Source organism: Sus scrofa, chromosome X (assembly GCF_054392235.1).
Source record: "Sus scrofa isolate SSC_HxYL_T2T_F1_AM1 chromosome X, Sscrofa_HxYL_maternal_Yorkshire_Landrace_v2.0, whole genome shotgun sequence".
NCBI lineage: Eukaryota > Metazoa > Chordata > Mammalia > Artiodactyla > Suidae > Sus > Sus scrofa.
This window is the reverse complement of record NC_139401.1, coordinates 119,884,401-119,910,698: the sequence shown is the minus strand read 5'-3', so window position 1 is coordinate 119,910,698 and position 26,298 is coordinate 119,884,401. Positions and strand designations below refer to the sequence as shown.

The 26,298-nt window shown below is 45.4% G+C and overlaps 1 protein-coding gene across 7 annotated transcripts in view; it reads left to right on the top strand.

Annotated features, from left to right (window-relative positions):
- GPC3 (glypican 3) overlaps positions 1–26,298 on the top strand; it is a 434,590-nt gene that overhangs the window by 284,745 nt on the left and 123,547 nt on the right. For 3 of the 7 annotated variants that reach the window (XR_014834640.1, XR_014834639.1, XM_013986449.3), the window contains exons 4-5: positions 703–836; positions 14,215–14,340. Coding sequence is in view for 1 of the 7 variants with exons in the window: in XM_013986449.3 (XP_013841903.3) it covers positions 703–836; positions 14,215–14,340 (260 nt within the window). In the remaining 6 variants the exon portion in view is untranslated. Of the gene's footprint in view, positions 1–702; positions 2,133–2,408; positions 2,454–14,214; positions 15,547–19,820; positions 20,009–26,298 lie in introns of those variants that run through there. The other 4 variants (XR_014834643.1, XR_014834642.1, XR_014834641.1 and 1 more) reach the window with 4 other exon arrangements.

Below are 26,298 nucleotides of genomic sequence, written 5' to 3'. Positions count from 1 at the left end.
GGCACAGGGGAGACATATGTTAATATTCATGTTTATTTATGTAGAAGTCCATGCAGGCTTTTGATTGAAAGTGAAAAAAGCAGCAACCCTCTAAGTCATTTAACCAAGGAAATTATTTAGAATTGAGATAAGAAAGATGGCACCATTTTTTTAATCATTGCTCCATGAGTGTAAAAGAACTAAGCTTTCAACTGTAATGCTATGTACCTGAAATGTATATAATTTTTAAAAAGAGCTCACAAAAAGCTTAGAAGAATCAGGAGGTGGCTCTGCTATTAACAGACGGCTCTGCACACCTCTCACACACCCCTCCCTTCCTGCATTAGTCTTTCCTAAACTTGGCAGTTTCCGTTGGTGAACTTGACGGGGATAACTGTCAAGTGCCATCGGAAGGTATCTGTTTCCTAAGTCCTGTGTAGCGGCACCTCTCAAACGTGTGCTTCACTATAGAAAAAAAGCACTTTCATCTCAGGAAATCTCTGGATAGACTGCGCGCCCAGTGCCCTCACCACAGTCTTCAGCCTGCTTTTCCCCAGATGGGTCTTTGCTTTAAAAGCGTATCACCTTTTTTGACTCCAGTAATAGCTTCGTTCTGCTCTTTAAAAAGAAATTGGGGAAGAAATTGAAGTGCATTTCCGCATTTGTTTCTACTCTCATATCTGTGAAAGTATCGTATCATTATATTGCATTTCTTTTTTTCAGATTGGCAAGTTATGCGCCCATTCTCAGCAACGTCAGTATAGATCTGCTTATTATCCTGAAGATCTGTTTATTGACAAGAAGGTATTAAAAGTTGCTCATGTAGAACATGAAGAAACCTTATCCAGCCGGAGAAGGTGAGAGGGTTTTTTTTCCCCCCTCTATTTCAGCATACAATTAGCAATTGTGTTTTAAGGTCAAAAACCATTGGAGTGAAGCTTCTTAAATACATGTTATATTGAGTTCTTCTGAGTAGAGTGTTTGATTAATTAAATTCTATCATCTGTCAATGTTAAAGAAAAAAAGATACTGTATTATATCAAGCTATATTTAAATGTAAATTTGCCATATGTAAGTATTTAGTACAGCAACACAGAGTAGGATAGACTTCTCTATTCAAAATCTATTGATGAAACAAAACCTTTTCTGCTTATGATCTGGTCTCACAATTCCATGGCTTGGTTTGTGGCTCTTCCCTTTATTAACAGTGAATCAGGGGTGAGTTCACCAAAGAAAACCTGGCAAGATACTCTCAGGTATACACGCCACACACACACACACACACACGGAGTACACTCTACACACGCTTAAACATGACTAAATGAAGAATTTGGTGTTTCTCTTCCTTCAGACAGCAATCAAGGGACTAAATTTAAGTCTGTTTCTTATTCTCTTCATTCCTCCTCCCTCTATCCAGATTCTCTCCTTCCTTATTCTGTGTCATGGTTATGAATAAAGGATGGAGGGAGGATGGGAAGCTTAACACAAATTTAGGAGAATTGCCTTCCCCCCCAAAGGACCGCACAGGCAGCCAACCCTGCCGCTGGTGCAAGAACAGCCCGACACGAGGTCTGGCTCATGATGACTGTGAGGATTGGGAGATGCTGGCCCAGAGATGGAAAATTAAGGGATGAAATAAGTAACATCTCTGGTTTGGCCTCAATTCCTCCATTCATACCCACTTACTACAGGAGATTTTGAAATGGTAACTCAGTCATAGATGATACAGTTTAGAGTGAAAGAGGGCAGCAGGACAACTTGAGAGGTGGTCCTTCCAAGAAGCATTTCAGGAAGTGACATTTTCTTCTCTTTTGTGACTTCCAACCTCATAAGTTTCTGACTTCCCTATAGCAGTGGTTGTGAACTCTGATTTGAGAACTCAGGGAGTCCCAGAGAGCCTTTCACAGGGACTGTGAGGTCCTCCGTTTACTACTACATGTCCATGTGAAGCTGGGTTTTATTCATGCACTTTCACCAAAATAATATATGGCAACACATGAAATGCAGAAAGCAATGGGGGAATTTAGTTGTCTCCTATTAATCCAGGCAGTAAAGATATTTTGCAAAAATGCAAGAGCAATATCACTTTTCTCCCCTTTTTTCATAAAAATGTTATTATCTATGTTAACATATAAAGAATCATTATTCTTGGAGTTCCCTTCGTGGCACATCGGAAATGAATCCAACTAGGAACCATGAGGTTGCGGGTTCGATCCCTGGCCTTGCTCAGTGGGTTAAAGATCCGGCGTTGCCATGAACTGTGGTGTAGGTCGCAGACATGGCTCGGATCTGGTGTGGCTGTGGCTGTGGTGTAGGCCAGTGGCTACAGCTCCAATTTGACCTCTAGCCTGGAAACCTCCATATGCCACGGATGCGGCCCTAAAAGGACAAAAAGACCCCCCCCCCCAAAAAAGAATCATTATTCTTAGTTTAAAGTTAATAATAAATTTTTAAAACTGTGTTAATCTCTAAAACAGGAAATATCAATAGATACATATCATGTAAACAAAAGCTCTCTGGGCTCCTCCATAATTTCGAGAACATAAAGGAGCTGTATTAGTTATCTGGTGCTGTATAACAAGTTACGCCAGGAGTTCCCGTTGTGGCACAGTGGTTAACGAATCTGACTAGGAACCATGAGGACGCAGGTTCAATCCCTGGCCTCACTCAGTGGGTTCAGGATCCGGCATTGCTGTGAGCTGTGCTGTAGGTCCCAGATGCAACTCGGATCCTGCTTTGCTATGGCTGTGGTGTAGGCCGGCGGCTACAGCTCCGACTCGACCCCTAGCCTGGGAACCTCCATATGCCACGGGAGCAGCCCTAGAAAAGGCAAAGAAAAAAAAAAGTTACTCTAAAACATAGTCATTTAAAACAATCATTTATTATCTCACAGTTTCCATCAGGAATTTGAGAGCAGCTTAGCCGGGTGGTCCTCAGTCTCAAAAACTTTCAGTCCAGGTGTTGCTTGGAGCCGTGGTGCCCTGAGCGCTGCCGGAGGCGCCCCTCCAAGGCGGCTCCCGTCCAGGCTCCGCAAGGCGGTGCTGGTTGCTGGGGGAGCCTCAGGGTCTCAGCACATGGGCCTCGAGAGCATCCTCACGACACGACTGCGGGCCGCCCCGGGATAAGTGATGCGTGGAAGTGAGCAGAGAGGAAGCTGCGATGGCCTCTGTGACCCACTCTCGGAAGTGACGTGCTGTCAGTTCTGACACATTCGATGGGTTAGAAGCCAGTCTCCAGTTCTAGCCCACATTCACGGGGAGGGGAATGAAGCTCCAGCTCTTGAAAGGAGGACTATCAAAAACTGTGTGGAAATATTTAAAAACCACCACACCCAAACACTCTGCAGACTGCTTCCATAGGAGTTCTTGGGGAAATTAATGTCTTTCTAGGAAAACAAAACTAGGTCATTCTTCAGGCCCTTTTTAGCCCCTGATGGTCATTTGTCCATCGCTTTCTTTCGCTTTCGCTCTTTGCCCAAACCGCCTGAGGAGTTAACCTCTCTTCTTGATCTTTCTTTAATTTTTTAAAAAATTTTATGGCCGCACCTGTGACATATGGAAGTTCCCAGGCCAGGGATTGAATCGGGGCCACAGCTGCGATCTACGCCACAGCTGCAGCAGTGCTGGATCCTTTAACCCACTGCATGGGGCGGGATATCAAACCCGTGCCTCCACAATGACTCGATCTGTTGCCATCAGATTCTTTTTCTTTTAAGTTTATATGATTTTTATTTTTTCTACTATAGTTGATTTACAGTGTTCTGTCAATTTCTACTGTACAGCAAAGTGACCCAGTCATATATATGTATATATTGTTTTTGTCACATTATCCTCCATCATGCTCCATCACAAGTGACTAGATAGAGTTCCCTGTGCTCTACAGCAGGATCTCATTGCTCATCCATCCAAATGCAATAGTTTGTATTAACCCCAGATTCCCAGTCCATCCCACTCCCTCCCCCTGCCCCCAGCAACCACAAGTCTGTTCTCCAAGTCCATGAGTTTCTTTCCTGTTGATAGGTTCATTCGTGCCATGTATTAGATTCCAGATATAAGCATCATATGGTATTTGTCTTTCTCTTTCTGACTTACTTCACTTGGTATGAGAGTCTCTAGTTCCGTCCATGCTGCTGCAAATGGCATTATTTCGTTCTTTTTATGGCTGAGTAGTATTCCATTGTGTATTCATACCACATCTTCTTAATCCATTCATTTGTCAATGGACATTCAGGTTGTTTCCATGTCTTGGCTATTGTGAATAGTGTGCAGCCAGATTCTTAACCCACTGTGCCATGGTGGGAACTCCCCCTTCTTCTTGATCTTTAACTAGTAGAAACCCCTTGCATACTGCCCTGAAATGAGGATTTTATATAATATTATATATTATTGGATTATAAACAATATATAAAAGGAAATATACATTATAATATAGAATGTTTGTTTTATATATTATTCTATTTATATTATTTTGAGTTTATAGCAGAATATAAATAAAATGTTATGTCTCTATCGTATTATAAACAATATATATAATACATATTGCTTTGCACAACTCAGCAGAAATTTGGGAAACTCTTAGGTGCCAGATTGTATACTGGCCAGTGAAAATCAAGGCACAGTCTCTGCTCTCCAATCAGTCTAAAGTGAAAATAGACTTAAATACAAATAATTTCAGAACAATTTTAGAAGTGTGAATGTAGGTCCAGCCTTCTGTGGCAGAGGGAGCCTGTGCCCAGGGAGCTGTAGTGGAGGTTTCATGGAGGATATGGTGTATGAGTTTATACCAGCATCACATGCAAAGCTTTTTTCCAAAATAAGACACGATTCCAGTCCCATTCTGAGATCACCCTGCCCTCCTAGACACATGGGTAAGTAAATAGGTTTATTAAGTCCCTGCAGCCCTGGCTTCTATCTTGGGTTCTGTGGGACCTATTCCCTTTGGCCTTACCAGGGAGGGCGCTATGGGGGTTGATTCTTCCAGGAAAAGAAATCCATAAATGAGTTCTTGGCTAAGCACCCAGATTTGGCACTTTGTTTAGATTCACTTTTGAATGGGTTGCTAGCCCCTAAAGAAAAGAAAGGCTAGTTAAGAAAAATTACAAAGCCTATAGACTTGCATAAGTGGTGGTCAGACAGGGCTCCTTTGGGTGTGGGCAGCATGAAGCCACCCCAGCAGGTTTCTTTTATGCAACTGAAGCCTAAGAGTCTCAGAAGGAGCCCTTCTTTCTGAAATCTCTGGCAGAATAAGAAAACAAAACAACAGGAGAGTGTCTGATTTCACTTAACTCCCTCAAATAGGCATTGTAAACCCTCTTAGGGCCAGTGGAGAATTGGGGATTAAGAGGGTCTCTTGCTAAATGCGCCGCAGCCCGCCATCTGACGTTATTAAGCAGGCTTGTTTTGGCAAAGTCTCAGTGCCTCTATACATTTCTCAATATGTCCTACCCAGCATCTCACACTGTCCAGAAAAATAGATGTGCCTTCCAGTACCGCCCCCCACCCATGCCGAAGTTCCATCCTCTGTGATTAAAAATATGATCATTGGAAAGGAACCCGATTGTAGCCTTCAGTCTGTGGAGGTGGTGAGCAAGCTGTCTGAATCTGATTATATGAGTAGAAAAGCCCGTTGCCTCATTAAAATAACAACGCACAAAGAAATGCAGGATTCCTTCCAAAGCCTTCAGAAGTCATCTGTTTGTTTTGTCTGCCCCCAACTGGGTAGTTTGCAACACACAACTAATCTTAGAAATAGCTTAGTTCAATTTAAAGGCGATTTGATCCTCAACTGGTGGCCTAAGAATGGAACTCAGCATTCCTTTAAGATACGCATATTGAAAATATCTATCATCAGATTTAAAACAGTGCAGGTAGGCTACGATGTACGAGTAGTACAAGCAGAAGAGAAGAAATGATATTTTCACGGCCCTTTCCAACTCTGATCTTTTCAGCACGTCACGGATGTCAGTCCTTTACTCTACTGAATGTCTGTCTCTTTCATCACCAGGCCCCCCCGTACTGTTTAACTTGTCATTTGCGTATCCCCCCATAAAGTGTGGTATTTTGTGACATGAACAGTATCTTTCCCTTTTCCAAACCCAGAATCTGTAGTTGAATAGAGTCCATTCAGCATCTAAATACCAAGCTTCTGGCCCGACTGCTAACCTGTGAGAAAGTCACAGAGTCCCTCCAGCCTTGTGAAATTACGTCTGTGTATCCCAGCCTTCCCTGTCCCGCACCCCGCTCCTCCCTGCCCCTCTGACTTGGTCTAAAGGGGCAATGGATTAGGTGACACTAGTAAATGACCTAGTGAATGAAAGAAAAAAACAAAAGCTGATCTCAGCTCCCTGATCCAAAATCAGTGCTTATTCCCACTCCCTCTCCTTGGGCTAGGCAGCTTTGTCTGCTGAGTGGCACCTTCCACCCTCTGAACAGAGACACACAAATTTTTTTTTTTTTTTGTCTTTTTGGGGCCACACCCATGGCATATGGAGGTTCCCACGCTAGGGGTCGAATCGGAGCTGAAGCTGCTGGCCTACACCACAGCCACAGCCACAGCCACTCAGTATCTGAGCCACATCTGCGACCTACACCACAGCTCATGGCAACACCAGATTCTTAACCCACTGAGCAAGGCCAGGGATTGAACCCGTGCCCTCATGGATCCTAGTTGGGTTCTTCACCCTCGGAGCCACAATGGGAACTCCCACACAAATAATTTTGGTACATTAAGGGGTGAATGCTGAAACAGAGCCATGTATAAAAGAATGGCAGTGTCATGGAAGTTCGTGGTTCTCCTGCAAGGGTCAAGAAAGACTTCTCCGAAAAGGTAACTTGTTACCTGGTAGAAATTCACCAGATTGAGGAGGGAAAAGAGGGTGTTCCAGGCAAAGGGAACAGGCTGAGAAAAAGTGTGAGCTAGTCTCTGGAATGGTAGAAAATTATAGCTTGGGGTCAGACTCTGAAAGGTTTTCTGCCACAGCATTAAGCATGCTCCTGCCTCATTCTAATTACAACGATTTTAGTGTATGTCCCTTTCTGTGCTTTCATTTTTTTTAAGGAATGAGCTAGTATTATTTTATATTAAAAAAAAAAAAACATCCTTAATGATAAAGGAGGAACGTTCCGGATCTGCAGCTGGGGATGAAAGGCGGCTTTTACTTGCAGTGGGTTCCAATTAGTGCTGCTTTGATGCCTGCCCAAGCAGTTCATTGCAAGAAAGCAAAGGGAATCCCCCTCCCCCAGCCCCAGAAGGGGCCGCTCATCCCCGAGGAGGGGCCCCCAGGGGAGATCCCGGTGCCGAGCCGCAATATTTCAAAATGGCTCATCCACGCAAAGGGGCCCTGTCCTTTGGTTTCACGTTTAATACATGGAATGGAAACCCCTAGGAAGAGACTCTTTTTTTCTCCTGAGTGGACTGTTGTCAGCAAGGTGTTGGGTTTGTCCTAAGTGAGAGCCGTAGGCTCCACTGTGGATATGTCAGATGGCAGGTCTGGCATGTATGATTCGAATAAAGTGGCATCGGAATCAAAGGACATTCCCTTTCATCCAGTTGTCGTGCCCATCCCAGGCAACTCATTGTCCAAACTTTCTATCCCTTTTCTTCCCCCCAGAGATAATTCAGTTGAGCAGAGTGCCTTGGGTCATGGGTGGAGATTCTTTTGTGGTTCGTCATGGGCCACTAGGACAAAGGAGAGCAATCTGGACTGAGTCATACAGGGGTAATTAACATGTCGCTTAATTTCATCTCAGGTATCTTTATTTAAGGAGAGAAAGAGAAACATTCAACGCACCTCCTTTTAAAGTTACGAACAGGCTGATAGAAAACTTTAAGAGAAAAATAAAATACACCTAATTCCCATGCCAGAAAGAGTTTAGGAAGGACTGACAAAGAAGAGGGGACAGAGAGGTCCGCCACCTCCAAAGGCAGGAAACGGCCCCTTCACACGCTGCTGCTTCCCGGGCTGTGGTGTCCAAGGACCTTATCACCTGTTGTCGCTCTGCTTTGAAAAGCTCGTTAACTCCCCATTACTTTAGAAAGTCTTCAACCCTGAAAAAGAGCATGTCTGGGTTTCTTTTCAAAAATCAAAGTTTCTTTGGAAACCAGGGTTTATTTTCTCACGGTATTTAGTGGGTGTAGCCTCAAGGAATGGCCTGGACCGTAACGCTGTATCTGGGGACTCCGAGTCTTGGCCAGTTTGCTGAATGTGCTGGAGCCCTGCTCCTTTTTTCTCATGAAAGCGGCTACTGCCTCATCCCACAGGCCCTAGGAATTATTTGAGAACGAGCATTTATTTCATTATTCTGACTTCTTTTCTCATCAAATCCACCTTGGATTCTAGGTGGGGTCTAATGGGAATAATATACACCGAGAACCGAAAAGAACTCGGTGAACAAGCCTATTAAAAAGAATAGGTTTTAGAGAAATAAACATAAAACTTTACTGGAGAAGAAGGACTAGAAAGGAAATATAGCCAGTTATTAACAGTGGTTACCTCTGGCTCTTAGGACTATAAATGAGATTTTTTTTTCCCTTCTACATTTCTATGTCTGATAAATTCTCTATAGTGAATATATATTTCTTTTACAATGAGAAAAAAAACAAACCAACAGACTTCATTTTACAAGATGAGGGAATAAATATATTTTGAGCCACTGTTTATAGCTCTTGCAGTGCTGAAGTTTCGGCTCTTACAAATTTCTGGTCTCACCCATCACTCATGCCTTTATTTCATGTCCCTGCAAAACCTGGCTCTTTCTTAGCTTTCCTGCCTGTCTCTTTCTACTGTTCCAAGGAGTACCTCTCTCTTAGAGGCAAAGCCTCTTTCTCTGAGACATATCTCACCTCTTCTCTGCCCTCTGTTGGAGTTATATCTCAAAATAACACACCATGCAACTCATCCATTTAAAGTATATAATTCAGCTGTTTTTACTGTATTCACAGATTGTGCAACCATCACCACAATCAATTTTAGAACATTTTTTTCACCTCAAGAAGAAATCCCATACCCTTTAGCTACCACTCCCCAACCTCCATCCCCCCAGCCCAAAGCAACCACTAATCTACTTTATGTCTCTCTAAATTTGCCCATTGGGGACATTTCACATACATGGAGTCATATAAAATCTTTTGTGATTGGTTTTGTTCACTTACTAGAATGTTTTCAAGGTTCACCCACATTGAAGCATGCAGGAATACATGTTTTTCTTTTTAAAACTAAAGAATATTCTATTGTATAGAATATGTATTTGTTTTTCCGCTCATCAGTTAATGAACATCTGTCTTGTTCCACCTTCTGACTCTTGTTAATAGCACTGCTCTGAGCATGCCTGTACATGTACTCGTTTGAATACTTGCTTTTAATTCTTTTGGGTATATATCTAGTAGCGGAATTGCTGGGTCACGTGGTAACTCTATGCAGCATATGGAGGTTCCCAGGCTAGGGGTCAATTGGAGCTGCAGCTGCCGGCCTGCACCACAGCCACAGCAACGCCACATCCGAGCCACGTCTGCCACCTACACCACTGCAACGCCAGATCCTTACCCCACTGAACGAAGCCAGGAATGGAACCTGCATCCTCATGGATACTAGTCAGATTCGTTTTCGCTGCACCACAATGGGAACTCCTCGTTGTCTTTTTTTTACTCTAGTCATCCTAGTGAAGTGGCATCTTACTGTGGTTTTCATTTGCATTTCCCTGATGATTAACCTGCCTTTTAAAACTCAACTTACCCTGGCTTGGCCTTTCACATTAAATGCTCCACATCAGATTCTTAGACACAAATCCCTGTGAAAGCTACCACCACTTCCTTACCAGGCAAGACCCTCCAAATCGCTACACCAGATGAGTCCAGGGATTTACCCAGCCCCCTAGCTAGCTAGTCTTTGAAAAAAGAAACACAGGAAAAATATTTGGGGCAGGAACGTGGTTGTACTTTTGAATAACCACCTCAAAAGATGAAGGATTATGTATCTTGTACATATAAAGTTATCTGGAACTTGGGGAAAAAACTAAGTATCTTACATATATGAATTTATCTGGAATATAAAATATATTTCACATATATATATTTATATTCTACAGGCTCATAATGAAATAAATTGCCAAATGGCTAACACTGTGGAAGTATTACTCTGTGCCAGGTACTATGCTAAACACTTTACATGCATTGTCTCATTTAATCATCACGACAACCTATCATTTGCTTCATTTTACAGGTAAAGAAACTAAGGCTCAGAGAAGTTTAGAATCTGCCTAATAAGTTTTACTGCTAAATACTAGTTCTATGTTTAGTTTTCTGAGGCATCTCCATACTGTTTTCCATAGTGGTTGCACCAATTTACAATCCCACCAATAGTGTACTAAGATTCCTTTTTCTCCACACCCTCTCCAGCGCTTATTGTTTGTAGACTTTTGGATGATGGCCATTCTGGCTGGTGTAGGGTGATACCTCAGAGTGGTTTTGATGTGCATCTCTCTAATGATGAGTGATGTTGAACATCTTTTCATGTGTTTTTGGGCCTGGGCATCTATCCAGAGAAAACCATGACTTGAAAAGACACATGTACTCCAGTGTTCATTGCAGCACTATTTGCAATAGCCAAGACATGGAAACAACCTAAATGTCCATCGACAGAGGAGTGGATCAAGACGATGTGGTACATGCACACGATGGAATATGACTCAGCCATTAAAAGGAACGAAATAATGGCGTTTGCAGCAACATGGATGGACCTAGAAATTGTCATGCTAAGTGAAGTCAGTCAGTCAGACAATGAGAAACCAATAGCACATGCTATCACTTACATGTGGCATCTGAAAAAAGGACACAGTGAACTTCTTTGCAGAACAGATACTGACTCACAGACTTTGAAAAACTTAGGGTTTCCAAATGAGATGGGTTGGGGGGTGGGGGGATGCGCTGGAGGTTTGGGATGGAAATGCTATAAAATTGGGGTGTGATGGTCATTGTACATTGATAAATGGAATAAATTTGTTGAATAATATAAAAAACCAAGTTTTTCTGCCAAATAAGTGAGGGAATAACTGGCATTTGAAACTCATGTAGGTCAGACTCCAAAATCAGTGCTCTTAGCTGCTACTCCCAACAGGTTTTAAGAGGCAGTTCTGAAAATCCAGCCATCATCATATCATAGTTACTGAAGGAAACTGTGTTCTAAATTCAAAATAACCAATGCAGAAGCATATTTATCTATTGATTTATTTATTTATTTATTGCTTTTTTAGGGCCCCCCCTGCAGCCTATGGAGAGGTTCCCAGGCTAGGGGTCCAATCGGAGCTGCTGTTGCCGGCCTACACCACAGCTCACGGCAACGCCAGAGCCTTAACCCACCGAGTGAGGCCAGGGACCGAATCAACCACCTCCTGGATACTAGTTGGGTTCATAACCCACTGAGCCACAGCGGGAACTCCAGAAGCACGTTTTTAAAACACGATCACTGTCTCTTCATAGGTCCCTTCTCTATGTCCACTGGGTGTAAGGAGGACGGTGTTTCATTTGCTCCAGGTTACCTTGTTCAGGTTTCAAAGCGATTCCCCTGAGTTCTAGAACTTGATGACCGAGACATGAGTCTCAGACTTTGTGGTTTCCTTAGACTTTCAGCTTGACCCCACCGGGCGCTCTCCTTCCTTGCTCAAGTGGGAGGCCTTGTGTTTAGCACAGCCCTCCATGGAGAGACCCTCTCTGAATCTTCGCCAGTCTGTCCGTGATCCTTACGGTCAGCCAAGGAACACAACTTCAAGAGTCAGGGGAGTTCCCGTCGTGGCGTAGTGGTTAATGAATACGACTAGGAACCATGAGGTTGCGGGTTCGATCCCTGCCCTTGCTCAGTGGGTTAACGATCCGGCGTTGCCGTGAGCTGTGGTGTAGGTTGCAGACGCGGCTCGGATCCAGCGTTGCTGTGGCTCTGGTGTAGGCCGGTGGCCACAGCACCGATTCGACCCCTAGCCTGGGAACCTCCATATGCCGCGGGAGTGGCCCAAAGAAATAGCAAAAAGACAAAAAAAAAAAAAAAAAAAAAGAGTCAGGAGGCGAGAAGGCATTCAGAGTGTCATGTTTTTTTAACTTCTGGGGAAGTCGAATCAGAAGGCTTTGCCATGAGTTCATTTTTTCCTGCCATGTGCTATGTTAGCGAGAGAGGGTTTGGAGGTAGGAGGAAGCCTAAAGGAAGCTCTTTCATTAAAAGGAGGATCATTGCTTTGCATAGACTAATGGCCATGTTCCATTTCCTCATGGAATTGGGGGAATTACTCAGCCTCAGCCTTTAGTCTTTCCGTTTCCACCCTTGGAAACTGTATTATTACCTTGTAAAACAGAGCATCTCCCCTCTTAGTGTTAATTGAACCCATCTTTTTCCTCTGTGAGAACCTATAATGTTGACTTTTATTTTCAGAGCCCTATAGTCAGCCTCTTCATTTTGGAGATGGACGGAGCTCAGCCGGGGTAGGCTATGAGGGAGTGAGTGGGTGCGTAGCAGGAAGTAACTGCTGGGGCATCAGGAGTTATATATGTCTCAATAACCCTTCTTGAGTTGTTCTGTCCATCACCCTGGCTTTCCTATGACCCAAGTCTTTGGGAAGATGTACTGAATATGGCAAGCTCTCTCTCCATCTCTCTCTCTTTCTCGTGCTTTCTCTAAATCATTAGTTGAAATGAATCGTTTTTCTGAATAAAATGGAAAATGGCCTTAAATGCAAGAAAATAATTTCCACCAGTCTTCCTCTTTTGGCCAGACCTGAGAACAACCCTCAGAAGGCATTTCTGGGTTCCCACCAGTGTCCAAATGAATTTCAGGCCTCTGGTTCCTCCAAAGGCCTATATATCAGGTCAGTCCATTCTTAGCCTGGAGACAGTATTGAGTAATTACTCCACTGTCAGCACAGTCCCTGGTGAGAGTCTCTAAAAACTTAGGAGAAACTTAAGATAGACTTGGATATATATGAAGTACCCCTTAACTTCCTTTCTTCCAGGAACATTGCTTTAGAAAATGAGAGCAGGAGTTCCCATCGTAGCGCAGTGGTTAACGAATCCGACTAGTAACCATGAGGTTGTGGTTTCGGTCCCTGCCCTTGCTCAGTGGGTTAACGATCTGGCGTTGCCGTGAGCTGTGGTGTAGGTTGCAGACGCGGCTCGGATCCCGCGTTGCTGTGGCTCTGGCGTAGGCTGGTGGCTATGGCTCCGATTCGACCCCTAGCCTGGGAACCTCCATATGCCGCGAGAGCGGCCCAATAAATGGCAAAAAGACAAAAAAAAATAAATAAATAAAAGAAAAGAAAAGAAAACGAGAGCATTTTATTTGTGTTTGTTTATTGCTGGACATCTATTGCATAGATATTTTAATATTTCCTTTATAAGCATACCCACTTTGTTCCAGTCTATAATGCCTTATTTTCTGTGTCCATGAATATCTGAATCAAGATAATAGGCCAAAAATTTTGCTGGGTATTTATATGTCTGTGTTTATACATCTTTTCATACATAATATGCTCACTTGGTTGCATGCGCGCTCTCTCTCTCTCACACACACACGCATACTCTCTCTCTCTCTCTCTCTCTCTCTCTCTCTCATAACATAAAAGCCAAAGCAAATATATAATAAAATGTACTAGGACCCTTCTTGCCCACCCTCTATAGGAACCACAATAAACAAAGAACAAAGAAACCTTCCTCCTCTAGCAGATGTGAGTTTCTCTGACTATATTGTCAGGAGAATTTCATGGGGCTTATAGTGCTCTGAGCACCCTGTGATTCTCATCTGCCACTATTAGCCAGAGTCTATATGGAAAGGGGCCATCTCTAGGGTAATCGCATTGTAAATTACAATCAATGCACTCAATTACATTCAGAAACCAAGAGATACGTGGTGCTGTGGTGCGCCTTTGCAATCAGCACCTTTGACAATGGAGGTGACGGCATCCGAACAAAAAATGGAAGCTGAATATATTAGAAAATGGATGTTGGAATTAAATCATCCTTCTCATAGGAACAGCACCTTATATGGCAGGCAACTTTTTTCCCCCTAATATCATTTTATTGATTTAAAAAAAAAAAACAAAAAAACTAAAGTGTGGCCTTGTAGCCAAGAATGACTTTAAAAATCATTTATTGGTCTAATCAGCCTGGTAGAGTCTTTCTGTCATGCTGATAAGGAAATTAAACTTTTCTCACACTGGGTTTTCTTGCGTCTTATGCACAGATGTTTTGTTTTTCTTTCAGGGAACTAATTCAGAAGTTGAAATCTTTCATCAGCTTCTACAGTGCTTTGCCTGGCTACATCTGCAGCCACAGCCCTGTGGCCGAAAATGACACTCTCTGCTGGAATGGACAAGAACTCGTGGAGAGGTAATCTTTTTGAATGTTAAATATAGCAATATTCGAGGAGTCATCATCATATGTTTATCTCAAGGTTAGTTATGTCTCCTCTCCATTCATTTCATGAGAAAAATTCTAGAAAAAACACACCTGAACATCTATGCCATGGCAGCTGCATACCACTTCCAACCTTCATAGAACTTAGAAAATTTGAAGCACATGGAGAACCATGGATTCAGGAACATTCTACAAAGCAAAAAACAACTCTTTTTGTTTGGGGTTTGTTTTTGTTTTTGTTTTTTCAGTGTTTGGCTTCTCTCATTTCCTCATATGTGGGCCCTGCTTGATTGATGGATTTGTAGAAATCAGTTTGTACTAGTAGCTATCATTTATTGGGCGTTACCTATGTATTAAGAACTGTGCTAAGCGCTTGTCTATATTAACCCCTTATACCCTTACACCAATCCCATGAAATAGCATTATTCCCCGCCTCTGTTAGGGGTGAGGATGGGGGAGAGAAGAGAGGGGAGGGAAAGAGGCATGCCATTGCATTCAGAGCAGTTTTACTGGAATGTTTGATCATTTGAGTGTTTCTTAGTATAAACTGTGCGAACATTTGTCATCTTTGCTCATTGCTTGAAAGGAAATAATAGATACTCATTTATTCAGCAGATATTTACTGAGCATTTCCTAAGTGCCAGTCATGGTGAAAGGAGTAAGTAGAACAGGCGCATTTTCCTGTCCTCATGGAGCTTTAAATTCTAGTGGGCGAATGCGATTCCTTGTGCTTCCATTGCTCTGTGTGTGTAAGGAATAGCTTGCAATTAAAGAATTAAATCAGGACGGAAGAATGCTAAGGAAACCACATGGGCTTGGTGAACATGCTTTCAAAAATGTTTGCGTGGGGAGTTCCCATGTGGCTCAGCAGGGTAAGGACCTGGTGTCGTCACTGCTGTGGCTCTGGTTATTGCTGTGGTGTGGGTGCGAGGAACTTCTGCATGTTGCAGGTGCAGCCAAAAAACATGTTTGTGTGGGGGGTAGCGTGTTGTAGAGGAGAATACAGAAGAGACCTGGACGCAAGTTCTTTTTTTTTTTTTTTTTTTTTGCTATTTCTTGGGCCGCTCCCGCAGCATATGGAGGTTCCCAGGCTAGGGGTCTAATCGGAGCTGTAGCCACTGGCCTACACCAGAACCACAGCAACGCGGGATCCGAGCCGCATCTGCAACCTACATCACAGCTCACGGCAACGCCGGATCGTTAACCCACTGAGCAAGGGCAGGGACCGAACCCGCAACCTCATGGTTCCTAGTCGGATTCGTTAACCACTGCGCCACGACGGGAACTCCAAAAACCTATGTTTTCAAAACAACTTTTATTGCTGATATGTACAATCCAGGAACTAAAGGAGGGAAGGAAGAGGAAGAAAGGAAATCAAACTTATTTGTAGACAGACTAAGAGTAATGTCATCCAGGAAGTGACCCTTCTATGGCTGGTAACCTTGGGTTATAAATTAACCTGTACTTTAATTACTGACCTGACTGATTAGAATAGTGTCAAACCAGATTTTAAAAAATTACTCAGGAATATACATTAAATAGTACGAAGTTCTGTAGCCTGAGGACATGTGTGCCCTCTATGAGCAGCATTTATAAAGACCGGCTTTGCAGTGAGTGTCTCATCCATAGTTCAATCCTCTTTCTGGAGTTTTCCATAAATTTCTCATTTCATTTAGTCTTAAGTGACAGCTGCTGCTTCATATTGTCAAATGGGCTGTAACTTTGTTATCTTTATTGGCTGGCTTTGTGCTCCTTTGCAAAATACTTTACTTTTAGTCTAGAAAATGTATGAACATCAAGGGTCACGAAAGAGAACAAGACTGGTCCATAGAGGCAGCTGATGGACAGAATAGAGAATGTTGATGCTGAAGAGAATAGTGATCCATGGCCGTGTCTGCTGGGTTATCAGAGCTGTTTATACCCTCCTTCTATGGGTGTACAGATCTCTCAACCTTTTTTGTTGTTGTTGTTGTTGTTGTTGTTGCTTTTTAGGGCCGCACTCACGGCATATGGAGGTTCCCAGGCTAGGGGTCTAATCGGAGCTGTAGCTGCTGGCCTACACCACAGCCACAGCAATGCGGGATCCGAGCTCCCTCTACGACCTACACCACAGCTCACGGCAACACCAGATCCTCCATATGCCGCACCTGTAGCCATAAAAAGACCAACAAAAATGAGATGAACAAAATGGCTGGTTTTTCCCTATAATCTAAGAAAGATGAGGAAGAAGAGTTGATTCTGTGTTTATAATGCAGCTATTTTAAGAACAGGGTTTTGAGCACTTGAGACAGAAAAGGAACCAATTTCTGACATTACCGAGTTTTTCACTGGCTTACAGAGCAACCTGGACAGACCTTAGAATCTTCAGTCTGGCGAAGGACCTAATCGAAGAAAAGACCTATGTGTGAAGTGTGTGCATATTCAGACACACGTACACACTCGCAGAGCTCATTTCAATCACACATCAGAACAGGCCAGCGATCCACAGCACTCGTTATATATATACAGCCATGTCCTCATGCTAAAATAGGTTATTATTTATTGTTTGTAATTTGTTTGTTTAGGTTTCAGTTGTAGCCTTTCTCTAAAGGGCTCAAGGCAGTGTTGATACAACTTTAAGTATGGGGTAGCTAATGAAGGCACCCTCGGGGAAACAAATACGTGAGATAGGGAAACGCAGCCAATAGGAAGGGGGCACAGGAAAGAAAACAAACAGTGGATATTAGAAATCATAGCCAATGGTATTGAGTCACGTCCTAAAGTCATTTGATGCTGAGCTTGTTTAGGCACAAGCCAGACTAAACTCATGTTGAAGCCAAGGCTTATAGCTCTTCTGAGCAGCCTCTGGCGTGATGGTTGGAGGGTTAGACATGGAGGCGCAGCGTTCAATATCCCAGCTCTTTCTTCTCGTTGCTGGTTCTTCCTTTGTCCCTATCCTGCAGGAAGCTCTGCTTCTGGAGGAGTAAGGGACAAGGAGGGCTTTGGTGTTTGTTTTATTCATTGACTATCTCCATGTTCTTGGTCCCCTTAGGATATTTTTGGATTTCATTTTATTTCGTTCTCCTGGAAGCCGGAACATGATACGTCATTCTTTCTGATTTGTGAGATGGCTCTGTTAGCCTGAGTGTATGTTCCAGAATGAAAGTACTGAGCTGCTAGTAAGGCAGCTTAAAAATTCTAACTTGCTTTACATAGGTAGGTCAAGATTATTCCTGGACAGATTTTAAAGGAAAAATAGATTACATGGAAAATGATTTAACTTGGTGTAGCATGAAATATTTGTGTCCGCTAAAGATTTGTTATAATCCCGGTAAGGTAAGACAAAGAAATTTAGGGTAAGACAGATAAATTTAGGGTGCATCCCCATGTAATAATTCCTCTAAGGGCTTAGATTGACATATCTTCCATCATAGATTTATCTCAAAAGTCGTCTCTAGTGACAGCTATTCTTCAGGACCTACTCTCTGGCACTACGGTGACATTTATCCCTTAAGATTGTAGTGTCACATACAGTAGCTCCACCTGGAGAACTGAGAAAACCCCAGCTTATCCTACCGACGGACAGCTTAACAAGGGTCAGCCCCCCTCAGGATGGATCACACTTGACAACTGTCCTGTCTGTCACAGCAGGGGGAGACATCCCCATGGCCCAACATCGATGTCTCTAACCACTGGTTGAAGGCTGGCTTTTTTTTTTTTTTTTTTTTTTTTGTCTTTTAGGGTCACATCTGCGGCATATGGAAGGAAGTTCCCAGACTAGGGGTCCAATCAGAGCTGCAGCTGCCGGCTTACACCGCAGCCACAGCAACGCAGGATCTGAGCCACGTCTGTGACCTACACTGCAGCTCATGGTAGCGCTGGATCCTTAACCCACTGAGTGAGGCCAGGGGTCGAACCCACATCCTCATGGTTCTTGGGTTCGTTACTGCTGAGCCACAATGGGAACTCCCAGGCTGGCTCATTCTTTAAGCAGATGGTATCCTCTCAGTACCTGTGCCCGCCCCACCTGTGCTCAGTGGGCTCATTTCATTATACAGCGAGCACTTGGGGCCTCCCAGGCCAGTCCCGGCATATCCGTACCCTCCACAAATAAATAGCACCGTGCCATGTCCTGTTTGCAATGTGATTCTGAAGGTAGAGGAAAGCCTCGCTCCTCTTATGATCACTGCTGCATGCACCAGAGCTCTCTGTCTGCTGAGGGCTTAGGAGATGGGTCCCTGAAAGCCTATAACTGCTTTTAAGAAGTTATTAATTCAACACAGCAGAGCTTCTATGTCCTTGAAGGATGATTGCTTCCTTCAGAGTAGGCACTTTGGTGGGTCGCAGACTGATTCCACTGCTGGGTCTCAGAGTATTTTTCTGCATCTTCTTGGGGAAAAACCTCAAGGGTGCATGGCCATTCCCGCAGTCTGCAAGCTCCTGGGGCTCAGCCCGTTGATCATCAGTGGTACAGACTGAGAATTACAGGGGGAAGAGCCGGAGAGGTCAGGAAACATGAGCCGGGTGATGGGTGCTTATTGGGAAGAGTGAGTGCAGTCTTTGGAAAGACACAGAGGGAGACGTTCATTCTGGTCTAGACATTGAGCGTGTGTTTCTGGCAGGTCATTTAACATCATATTCTGTTGCCTTATTTGTAAGCTGGGAGAGTGGTACCTATTCTACAGGGTTGTTGCAAAGCCATGTGTTGGCGCACAGGCACTGAATAACTGCCGGCGGGGGTTGATGCTACCACGTCGTGACAGTGTGGTCCAGCGGGCTGGGTCAACGTCCTCAGTAAAGGTGAAGATTTGTAGGCCCTTCTTCCCCTAAAGGGAAACTGGATTTGGGGGAAAATATCTATACATCTTTTGGAACCAAACTATTGGCTGAGGAGGCTGCCCAAGCAAGGTCATACCATTTGCGGTCCATGTGGGGTGACCGGATGAAACAGTGAGGCCATTTATTTCTTGCCACTGCTGTGGTGGCAAGTTCAATCCCTGGCCCAGGAATCTCCACATGCTGAGGGTGCAGCCAAAGGGCGGGGGGGAAGAGTCACTGATGGGACACAACATGGTTTGGGCTGTGTACATGCTGGTTGATATTTATTGGTGACTTTGAAATCTGCTGTTCCTTTCTAGTCACCCCTAGGAGAGCAGGTAAGGTCAGTGGAGAATTGACTGAAATAAGGCTGCTGGGCAGGACAAGGGCCCTGGCCTTTTCCTAATGAGGTGGATGGTCGGTCCTGTAGCGACACCAGGGTCACATCATTAGAACACCTCTGACCGACACAGGTAGAACGTCCCTGAAACATTTTCATCCAGGTTCTCTGACCCAGGAGAGTTCTTCCTGGTAGTCAGTGACTGGGCATCAAGAAAATGGACTCCAGGAGTTCCCGTCGTGGTGCAGCGGAAACGAATCTGACTAGGAACCATGAGGTTGCGGGTTCGATCCCTGGCCTTGCTCCATGGGTTCAGGATCCGGCATTACCGTGAGTTACAGGATAGGTGGCAGAGGTGGCTCAGATCTGGCATTGCTGTGGCTGTGGTGTAGGCTGGCAGCTATAGCTCTGATTCGACCCCTAGCCTGGGAACCTCCCTATGCTGCGGGTGTGGCCCTAAAAAGAAAAGGCAAAAAAAAAAAAAAAAAAAAAAAAAAGGACTCTTGAGCATCAGAGTTTGGACAGGGACAGGTTTGTGGGGAAAGCCTCTTTCTTGGGCGCCTCCTGCCGGTAGTCCTGCTCTCTGACTCCTCTGGCCCCTTGTTGTTGAGACTGTTGTGGTTGGGGTGATAATTTTCTCCCCTGCAGGCTGCAGGAACCAGTCGGCAGGTGCCACTTCTTTGCTGCCACCAGCCCCCGTTCTTCCTCCAGGGTGTGGGGCTCCCTTGAAGGAACCTCAGCTCTGCGGTTTGGCCCTTTCCTTCTATAGGTAAGCAAGTACAGAGTATTGCTTGAGTTTCTCTGATGGTTTTTATGGGTAGATATCCGGCCAAACAGTTGGGAGTTAGCAAAAAGCACAGGGAGGCTAATTTCAAAGCTACATGGCAACCGTAAAAAGCCATAGAGTGTTTTCGTGCCCAACTCTGGGGTCAGCCAGCCTGGGTTTGGATCTCCCCTCCAGTACGTGGTAGCTCTTGCTCTTCTCTGAGCCCCAGTTGCCGCGTCTGCATGATGGAGTTAATACTTTCCACCTTAATGGATGGCTGAGAGCCCTCAGAGAGAGCGTGGAGTAGAGAGTAGAGGACTCAGAACACAGGAAGCCCTCAAGCAATGGTAGCTATGATTGCCGTGGTTCAGTAAAATAAGCCCGTAAAAATGGTGGCTCCAGTTCTTTACTGGAAGATAGATGGAGAGGCCTGACATGACCTCCCTTCAATGATGCAGTTTTTAACTCTTCAGGGAGACAGCTGCACCCATTCCCTCTCGTGTTTATCTTTTTTTTCTTCACCCTTTTGCAAATCCATCAAAATCCTCATCCCTGGTCTTGCTTGGCACCAGTGGGGAACCTTTGGATCCACTGGCGATCAAGCGAGAGGTATTTGCATCTATGGGTTCATACTGGACTGGCCTTCCTGCCTTCAGTATCTTGTTTTATAGCAAGAGCTGGTTCAACAGTTCCTCCTCCAACTTCCTAACAGTGATTGACCCAGGTAATCTTTCTTTTTTTTATATACATAATGATTTTTTTTTTCCATTAGAGCTGGTTTTCAGTGTTCTGTCAATTTTCTACTGTGACCCAGTTACACATACATGTAGTAGACACTCTTTTTTCTCACACTATCATGCTCCATCATAAGGGACCACACATACTTCCCATAGTTCGCAGCTGTCAGGCAATCTTTCTATTTTACTTCCATTAGAAACCAGATGGGTCTCTTTGCAGGTCAAATCTAGCTGCCCAATACTCGAAAGTTCTTTCTGTGGCCCTGGGGTTAACCCTTGTGGAAAAAGAGAGAGGCCATTAAAATCAGTCGTGATTTGCCAATTTCTCAAGCCAGTGAATTTTACTCCTCTACGTGAGTGTGGCTTTGATCCTTGGGTTTGTCACTTCTGTAAGGAAGTTTCATTTCCAGTGAAAGAACATGTGCTGGCTTTTGCAGCTCCAGTGTTACAGGGGCTTCCTACTATTTGCCCCCTCGTACTTTGATGTGTCACACAGATCCTAATCCACCTTGGTTTGAGCCACTCATTTGCCCATTTCGTCCACTTGCTTGCTTCTGGGCACTCCTTCGGGCCCAGCGAGTCCCTGTTTCATGAACGCCGGAGTGAGCTGCCCTCCCCACCCCTAAGCTCAGGGTACACCAGCTTGGGGTCGGAGGGCGGTGGGTGGTCCTGTTACCCAAGAACTCAGGCTGAAAAGCTAATGACCAGAGCCATCCTAGAGGGGCCAGAACGAGAGCTGTTGGACTAGCTTATGCCTTCTCTTTAAGTCTGGGTTAAGCTCCTCGACACGTAGGTGGCCCTCGAACAGATGTCCTGTCCTGGGAGCTCTGACGTGTCCTCTCTCATCTTCCGCCGGAAGACAGTGCTGTGTCTTCTCTCTGCGTCTTCATTGCTTCATGGTTCCTGCCACAGAGCAGACTCGCCATGCATGTTTATCGAATTCAGTAAATGAACCCACAAACATGCTCGCAGGTAACAAACCCGAGTACCAGATCTGGCTTCCCCGTGGTCTGTCTCTGTGCCTCTGGACAGTTACTGGCATCCTCTGTGTTTTGCTTTCTCCTTCCACAAAATGGCAAAGTCAGCGCCTCCCCTGCCTCCCTGAGGGTGGTTGTGAGCCTCCAAGAACAAAGGCATATGAAATATCTTTGAAAATTGCGAGGCACCCTCCATTTGCCAGGTGTTAATGTCCAAAAGTAGATCAGGGAGTTCCCGTCGTGGCGCAGTGGTTAACGCATCCGACTCGGAACCATGAGGGTGCAGGTTCGATCCCTGGCCTTGCTCAGTGGGTTAAGGATCCAGTGTTGCCATGAGCTGTGCTGTAAGCCGGCGGCTACAGCTCCGATTCGACCCCTAGCCTGGGAACCTCCATATGCCTCGGGTGCAGCCCTAGAAAAGGCAAAAAGACAAAAAAAAAAAAAAGAAAGAAAGAAAGAAAGAAAAAGAAAAGTGGACCAGATATGGAGGGAAGTTCTCCCCTAAACAGATGGAACTGTATGTTAGCTGCTTCCCGCAGCATGACTAGGCTCTCTTTATAAGCACAGAGCTTTTAGCAGCTTCCCGAGTATCTCACTCTCTACACCTCTCCAGAAATAGTACTTCAAGCATTTTTTTTCCTTCAGCAAATCTACCTGTTCCCACAAATTCTATGATTTTTTTTTTGACCGTATGCATGGCATGCACACGTTTCCAGGCCAGAGATCCAACCTGTGCCACAGCAGTGACAATGCCAGATCCTTAACCTGCAAAGCCATCAGGGAACTCCCTATGAGTTCTATTTTCAAACAAGTCAGTCTGTAGTGGTGAATAAACCAATCGGCCCTGCATAAGGAAATACGTTGAGGCATTGGTAGCAGCGGTTTATTTTATTTATTTATTTGGGTCACACATGCAGCATGTGGAAGTTATGGGCCAGGAATCAAACCCATGCCTCAGCCATGACAATGCCAGATCCTTAACCCACTGAGCCCCCAGGGAACTCAGAGCATCAGTTTAAATTAATGAAAAGTCTGAGTGACAGACTATTTTAAAATCAACGCAGCTTTATTACTTTCAACCACATACAATAATAGGGCTGAGAAAGACAGCCTGCGTCAAAGAATTGAAGCAAACAAATAAGAGTCCTTGATAATGAGGCTTTTGCTGGTGAATGTTCTGGAAAGACCATCCTCCTCAAATTGGCTAGTGTTCCCCTGGCAAAAGCCATTTATTTAAGAAACTTCCCCCCGCCCCATAGACTCGAAAAAAGTCGTATTAAAACCCCCTCCACATGGCTTCTGGATAACCCAGCTTTGCCAAACCCCAGTGGATATGGCATTTAGCAGCAGTGCTCTGAGCTCTGGTTATAGCGAAAACGAATTCTGAACAGCGAACACCCTCTGGATGGTTGTCTGCTTGTTTCAGTTTGCCTGAGACTTTGAAATTTGGGCACAGAGAGCCCCACGTCCTGGCATCCCTCAGTCCCAGGCAAAGAGGGACCTCCTGGCACCTATGCCCCTAGGAGCTACTAAATCTGGGGAAAGGTACAGTCGTGGGAGGTTTCCCTTGCGGGAGCGGGGAACTGCAGCTCTGCTGGGTTTTCTGCCTTCCCTTTTTACCTTCTCTTACCTTTTCCTCCCAGAGGCACTCTGAGAACTTCTTTCTTCCTTTTGCCTCCCCGCTGCTCCACCCCAGATCCTTCTAAGTGAAGCTTCAGAAAGTAGGACTGAAACAGCAAAGGGGGTTAATGATACTAACAGCTAACGTGGAGTTCCCATCATGGCTCAGTGGTTAGCGACTAGGAACCATGAGGATGTGGGTTCGTTCCCTGGCCTTGCTCAGTGGGTTAAGGATCCAGCGTTGCCCGTGAGCTGTGGTGTAGGTCACAGATGTGGCTCAGATCCCATGTGGCTGTGGCTGTGGTGTAGGCTGGCAGCTGCCGCTCCGATTCGACCCCTAGCCTGGGAACCTCCATAAGCCACGGGTGTGGCCCTAAAAAAATTAATAATAATAATAATGACTAACATTTCTCTGGCGCCTCCCATGTGCGCATGAAGTGAATTCTTATTTTGATCTGCACGCAATTGCTCTCCTTTCACTGATGAGGTTAATTCACCTAACAAAAGCCATGGAACTAGTAGCAGAGCGGGGCTCCAAAGTCAGGCAGTCTGTGCTCCCTTCCCCCCTACACTGCCCTGCCTGTCAGATGCTTGGCTTCTCCCATCATGGGTTTAAAACCCTCCTACCTTCTTCCTGATCTTGACCGAAGCACTGGCCTGAGCTTGCTCTCCTCTCTAATCCAGCAGATCCGGGATGGGCGTCCTGTCTGGCTTTGCCCGAGATGGGGCTGCTAAACCCTGTCCTTTCATTGGTCTTTTCTGGGTCCAGGACAAGTAAAGGAGCAGTGCCTTTCCTGCCTGGTGCACCAGGCTTCCCTGCTCCAGATCTTAAGGCTGGAAGGTGGCATCCCCTGGGAGAGAGAGTCCGTGACCTTCCCCTACCTCTGAGGCTAGCCCTCCAATTCACCCCTTCTTGCAGTGGTGCCTATAATAAAGCCATTGCCTGTGTGTCCCCTGTGGAGCTATGGAGCCCGTGCAAGAAGAGACCCCATGAGCCCGAGTCTGGGAGTCCAGCCTGGGTCCTAGCTCTCCCACGAACTGGTCTGTGTGACCTTGGCTGAGGCACTGCCCTTCAGCCTTTGATCTATAAAATGAAGCCCTTAGACAAGAGGACCTTGAAAGCTCTTTGCAGCATGAAGAGGCCATGAGATGGCAAAGGATATTTGAGGAGGGGCGAGTCTGGAAGGAGGGGATGCCCCAAAGCCACCTTGATGACTTTGAACTTCCAGTTTTTTCCCTGATGGCTTCCCAGACAGGCCAAGGTGAAAGTGATTCCACAGGAGCCGCAGGGAAGCACCGTTCTCATTAGGACAGATCCGCCCAGGTATCTGGGGCCTACAGGGGAGTCGGGAGGCTGGGGTTTGAGAGGTTGTCAGAGTTCTCAGTTTCTGACATTGGAGAGTTTGGGGGGGGGGTGACATTCGCTGAATTAAACCTTAAGGAAAGTGTCTCCCCGCCCCAGCACCACACAGCCCCAATGGGGCCTCTGAGCAAAAGAAATGGAATTCAGGTTGTGTTGCTCTAAATACAGTTTGCCACGAGCACTCAGAATGAAAAGGAGGAACCCTTTAACCACGGAGATACATCAGTGAAACAGAGAGACGCATCTAGAGGAGAGCCAGGGTACAGCATGGCTGAGAAAACCCGAGCTAGGGCGACTGTTTGCACTTTCCCTCCGGGCTAGAGGGCTCGGCTGATTTTTGAGCCAGTTGTCCTTATGCGCATTGCAGCAAGCTTTTATTAAGTATTTGTGTAGCAGTTTATATTTCACCAAGTGCTTTACAATCGCTTTTATTTGCCTTAGCCAAGTTTTCCTGGATGCCCATCTACCTTATAATCAAGAGGGTCACTTCTTGTTTGCTGAGCACCTCCCAGCATGCCACCTCACACAATGGGCCCCTTGTTCTGGCAGGACGGCAGGTGCAAAGAGTCAAGGAGCTGAAGGCACCTGCGGCCGCTGGGGCGCACCGAGGGGGGGCGGGTGACACTGCGCTTCACCTTTCCTTCCCTCTGTTATTCTTTGGTGTTCTTTTATTGCTGGCGGCTAGAGAGCAGCAGCGCCGGGCTGATAGGTATTGGCAACGGTAGGCTTGTTCCCCTGTGCACTCAGCTCTGTTCTGGCTCCTCTGGCCATGACCCCCATGGCCAAGGTCTTCAGCAGGCCAGCGCTTGCCACCTCCGGGCTCTGACCGCAGCCTAGATTCTGGGGCTCTGCGGACGCCTTTGGGAGAAGGCAGAAGTCACAGTTCCATGTTCTTCAGGCCAGACCTAACCCGGAGTCACCTTATTCTTGCTAGTTCCTTGTCCCTCCCATCAGCCACAGTGGTGCTCTTTGCCAGCACGCTGGGTGTCACGAGGTAGGACACTGTGTGTCCCTGGGTCCTACGTCAGTGGAGCTCTCAAGCACAAGTTTGCAAGGGAAGCCAACACAGTCCCTCAGTGAAGACTTCGTTTGGAGCAGAGTTGCCAAAACCAGGATGGGGTCCGGGAGGTCCCAATTGGAGAGAGTGGCCTAAAACACTGGAAAATTCAGTATGTTCCGTGACCGGGGTTCTCTGGCTGAGCACAGGGCTACCTAGATGCTTAATAGCTAAGTGCTGAGTAGAGGGTATCTGCATTGTAGATGGCAGAGCCTTCCTCTGCCCCCAAGACTGAGAACCTGGAAACTTCACCATCAGAATTGAAACACTCTCC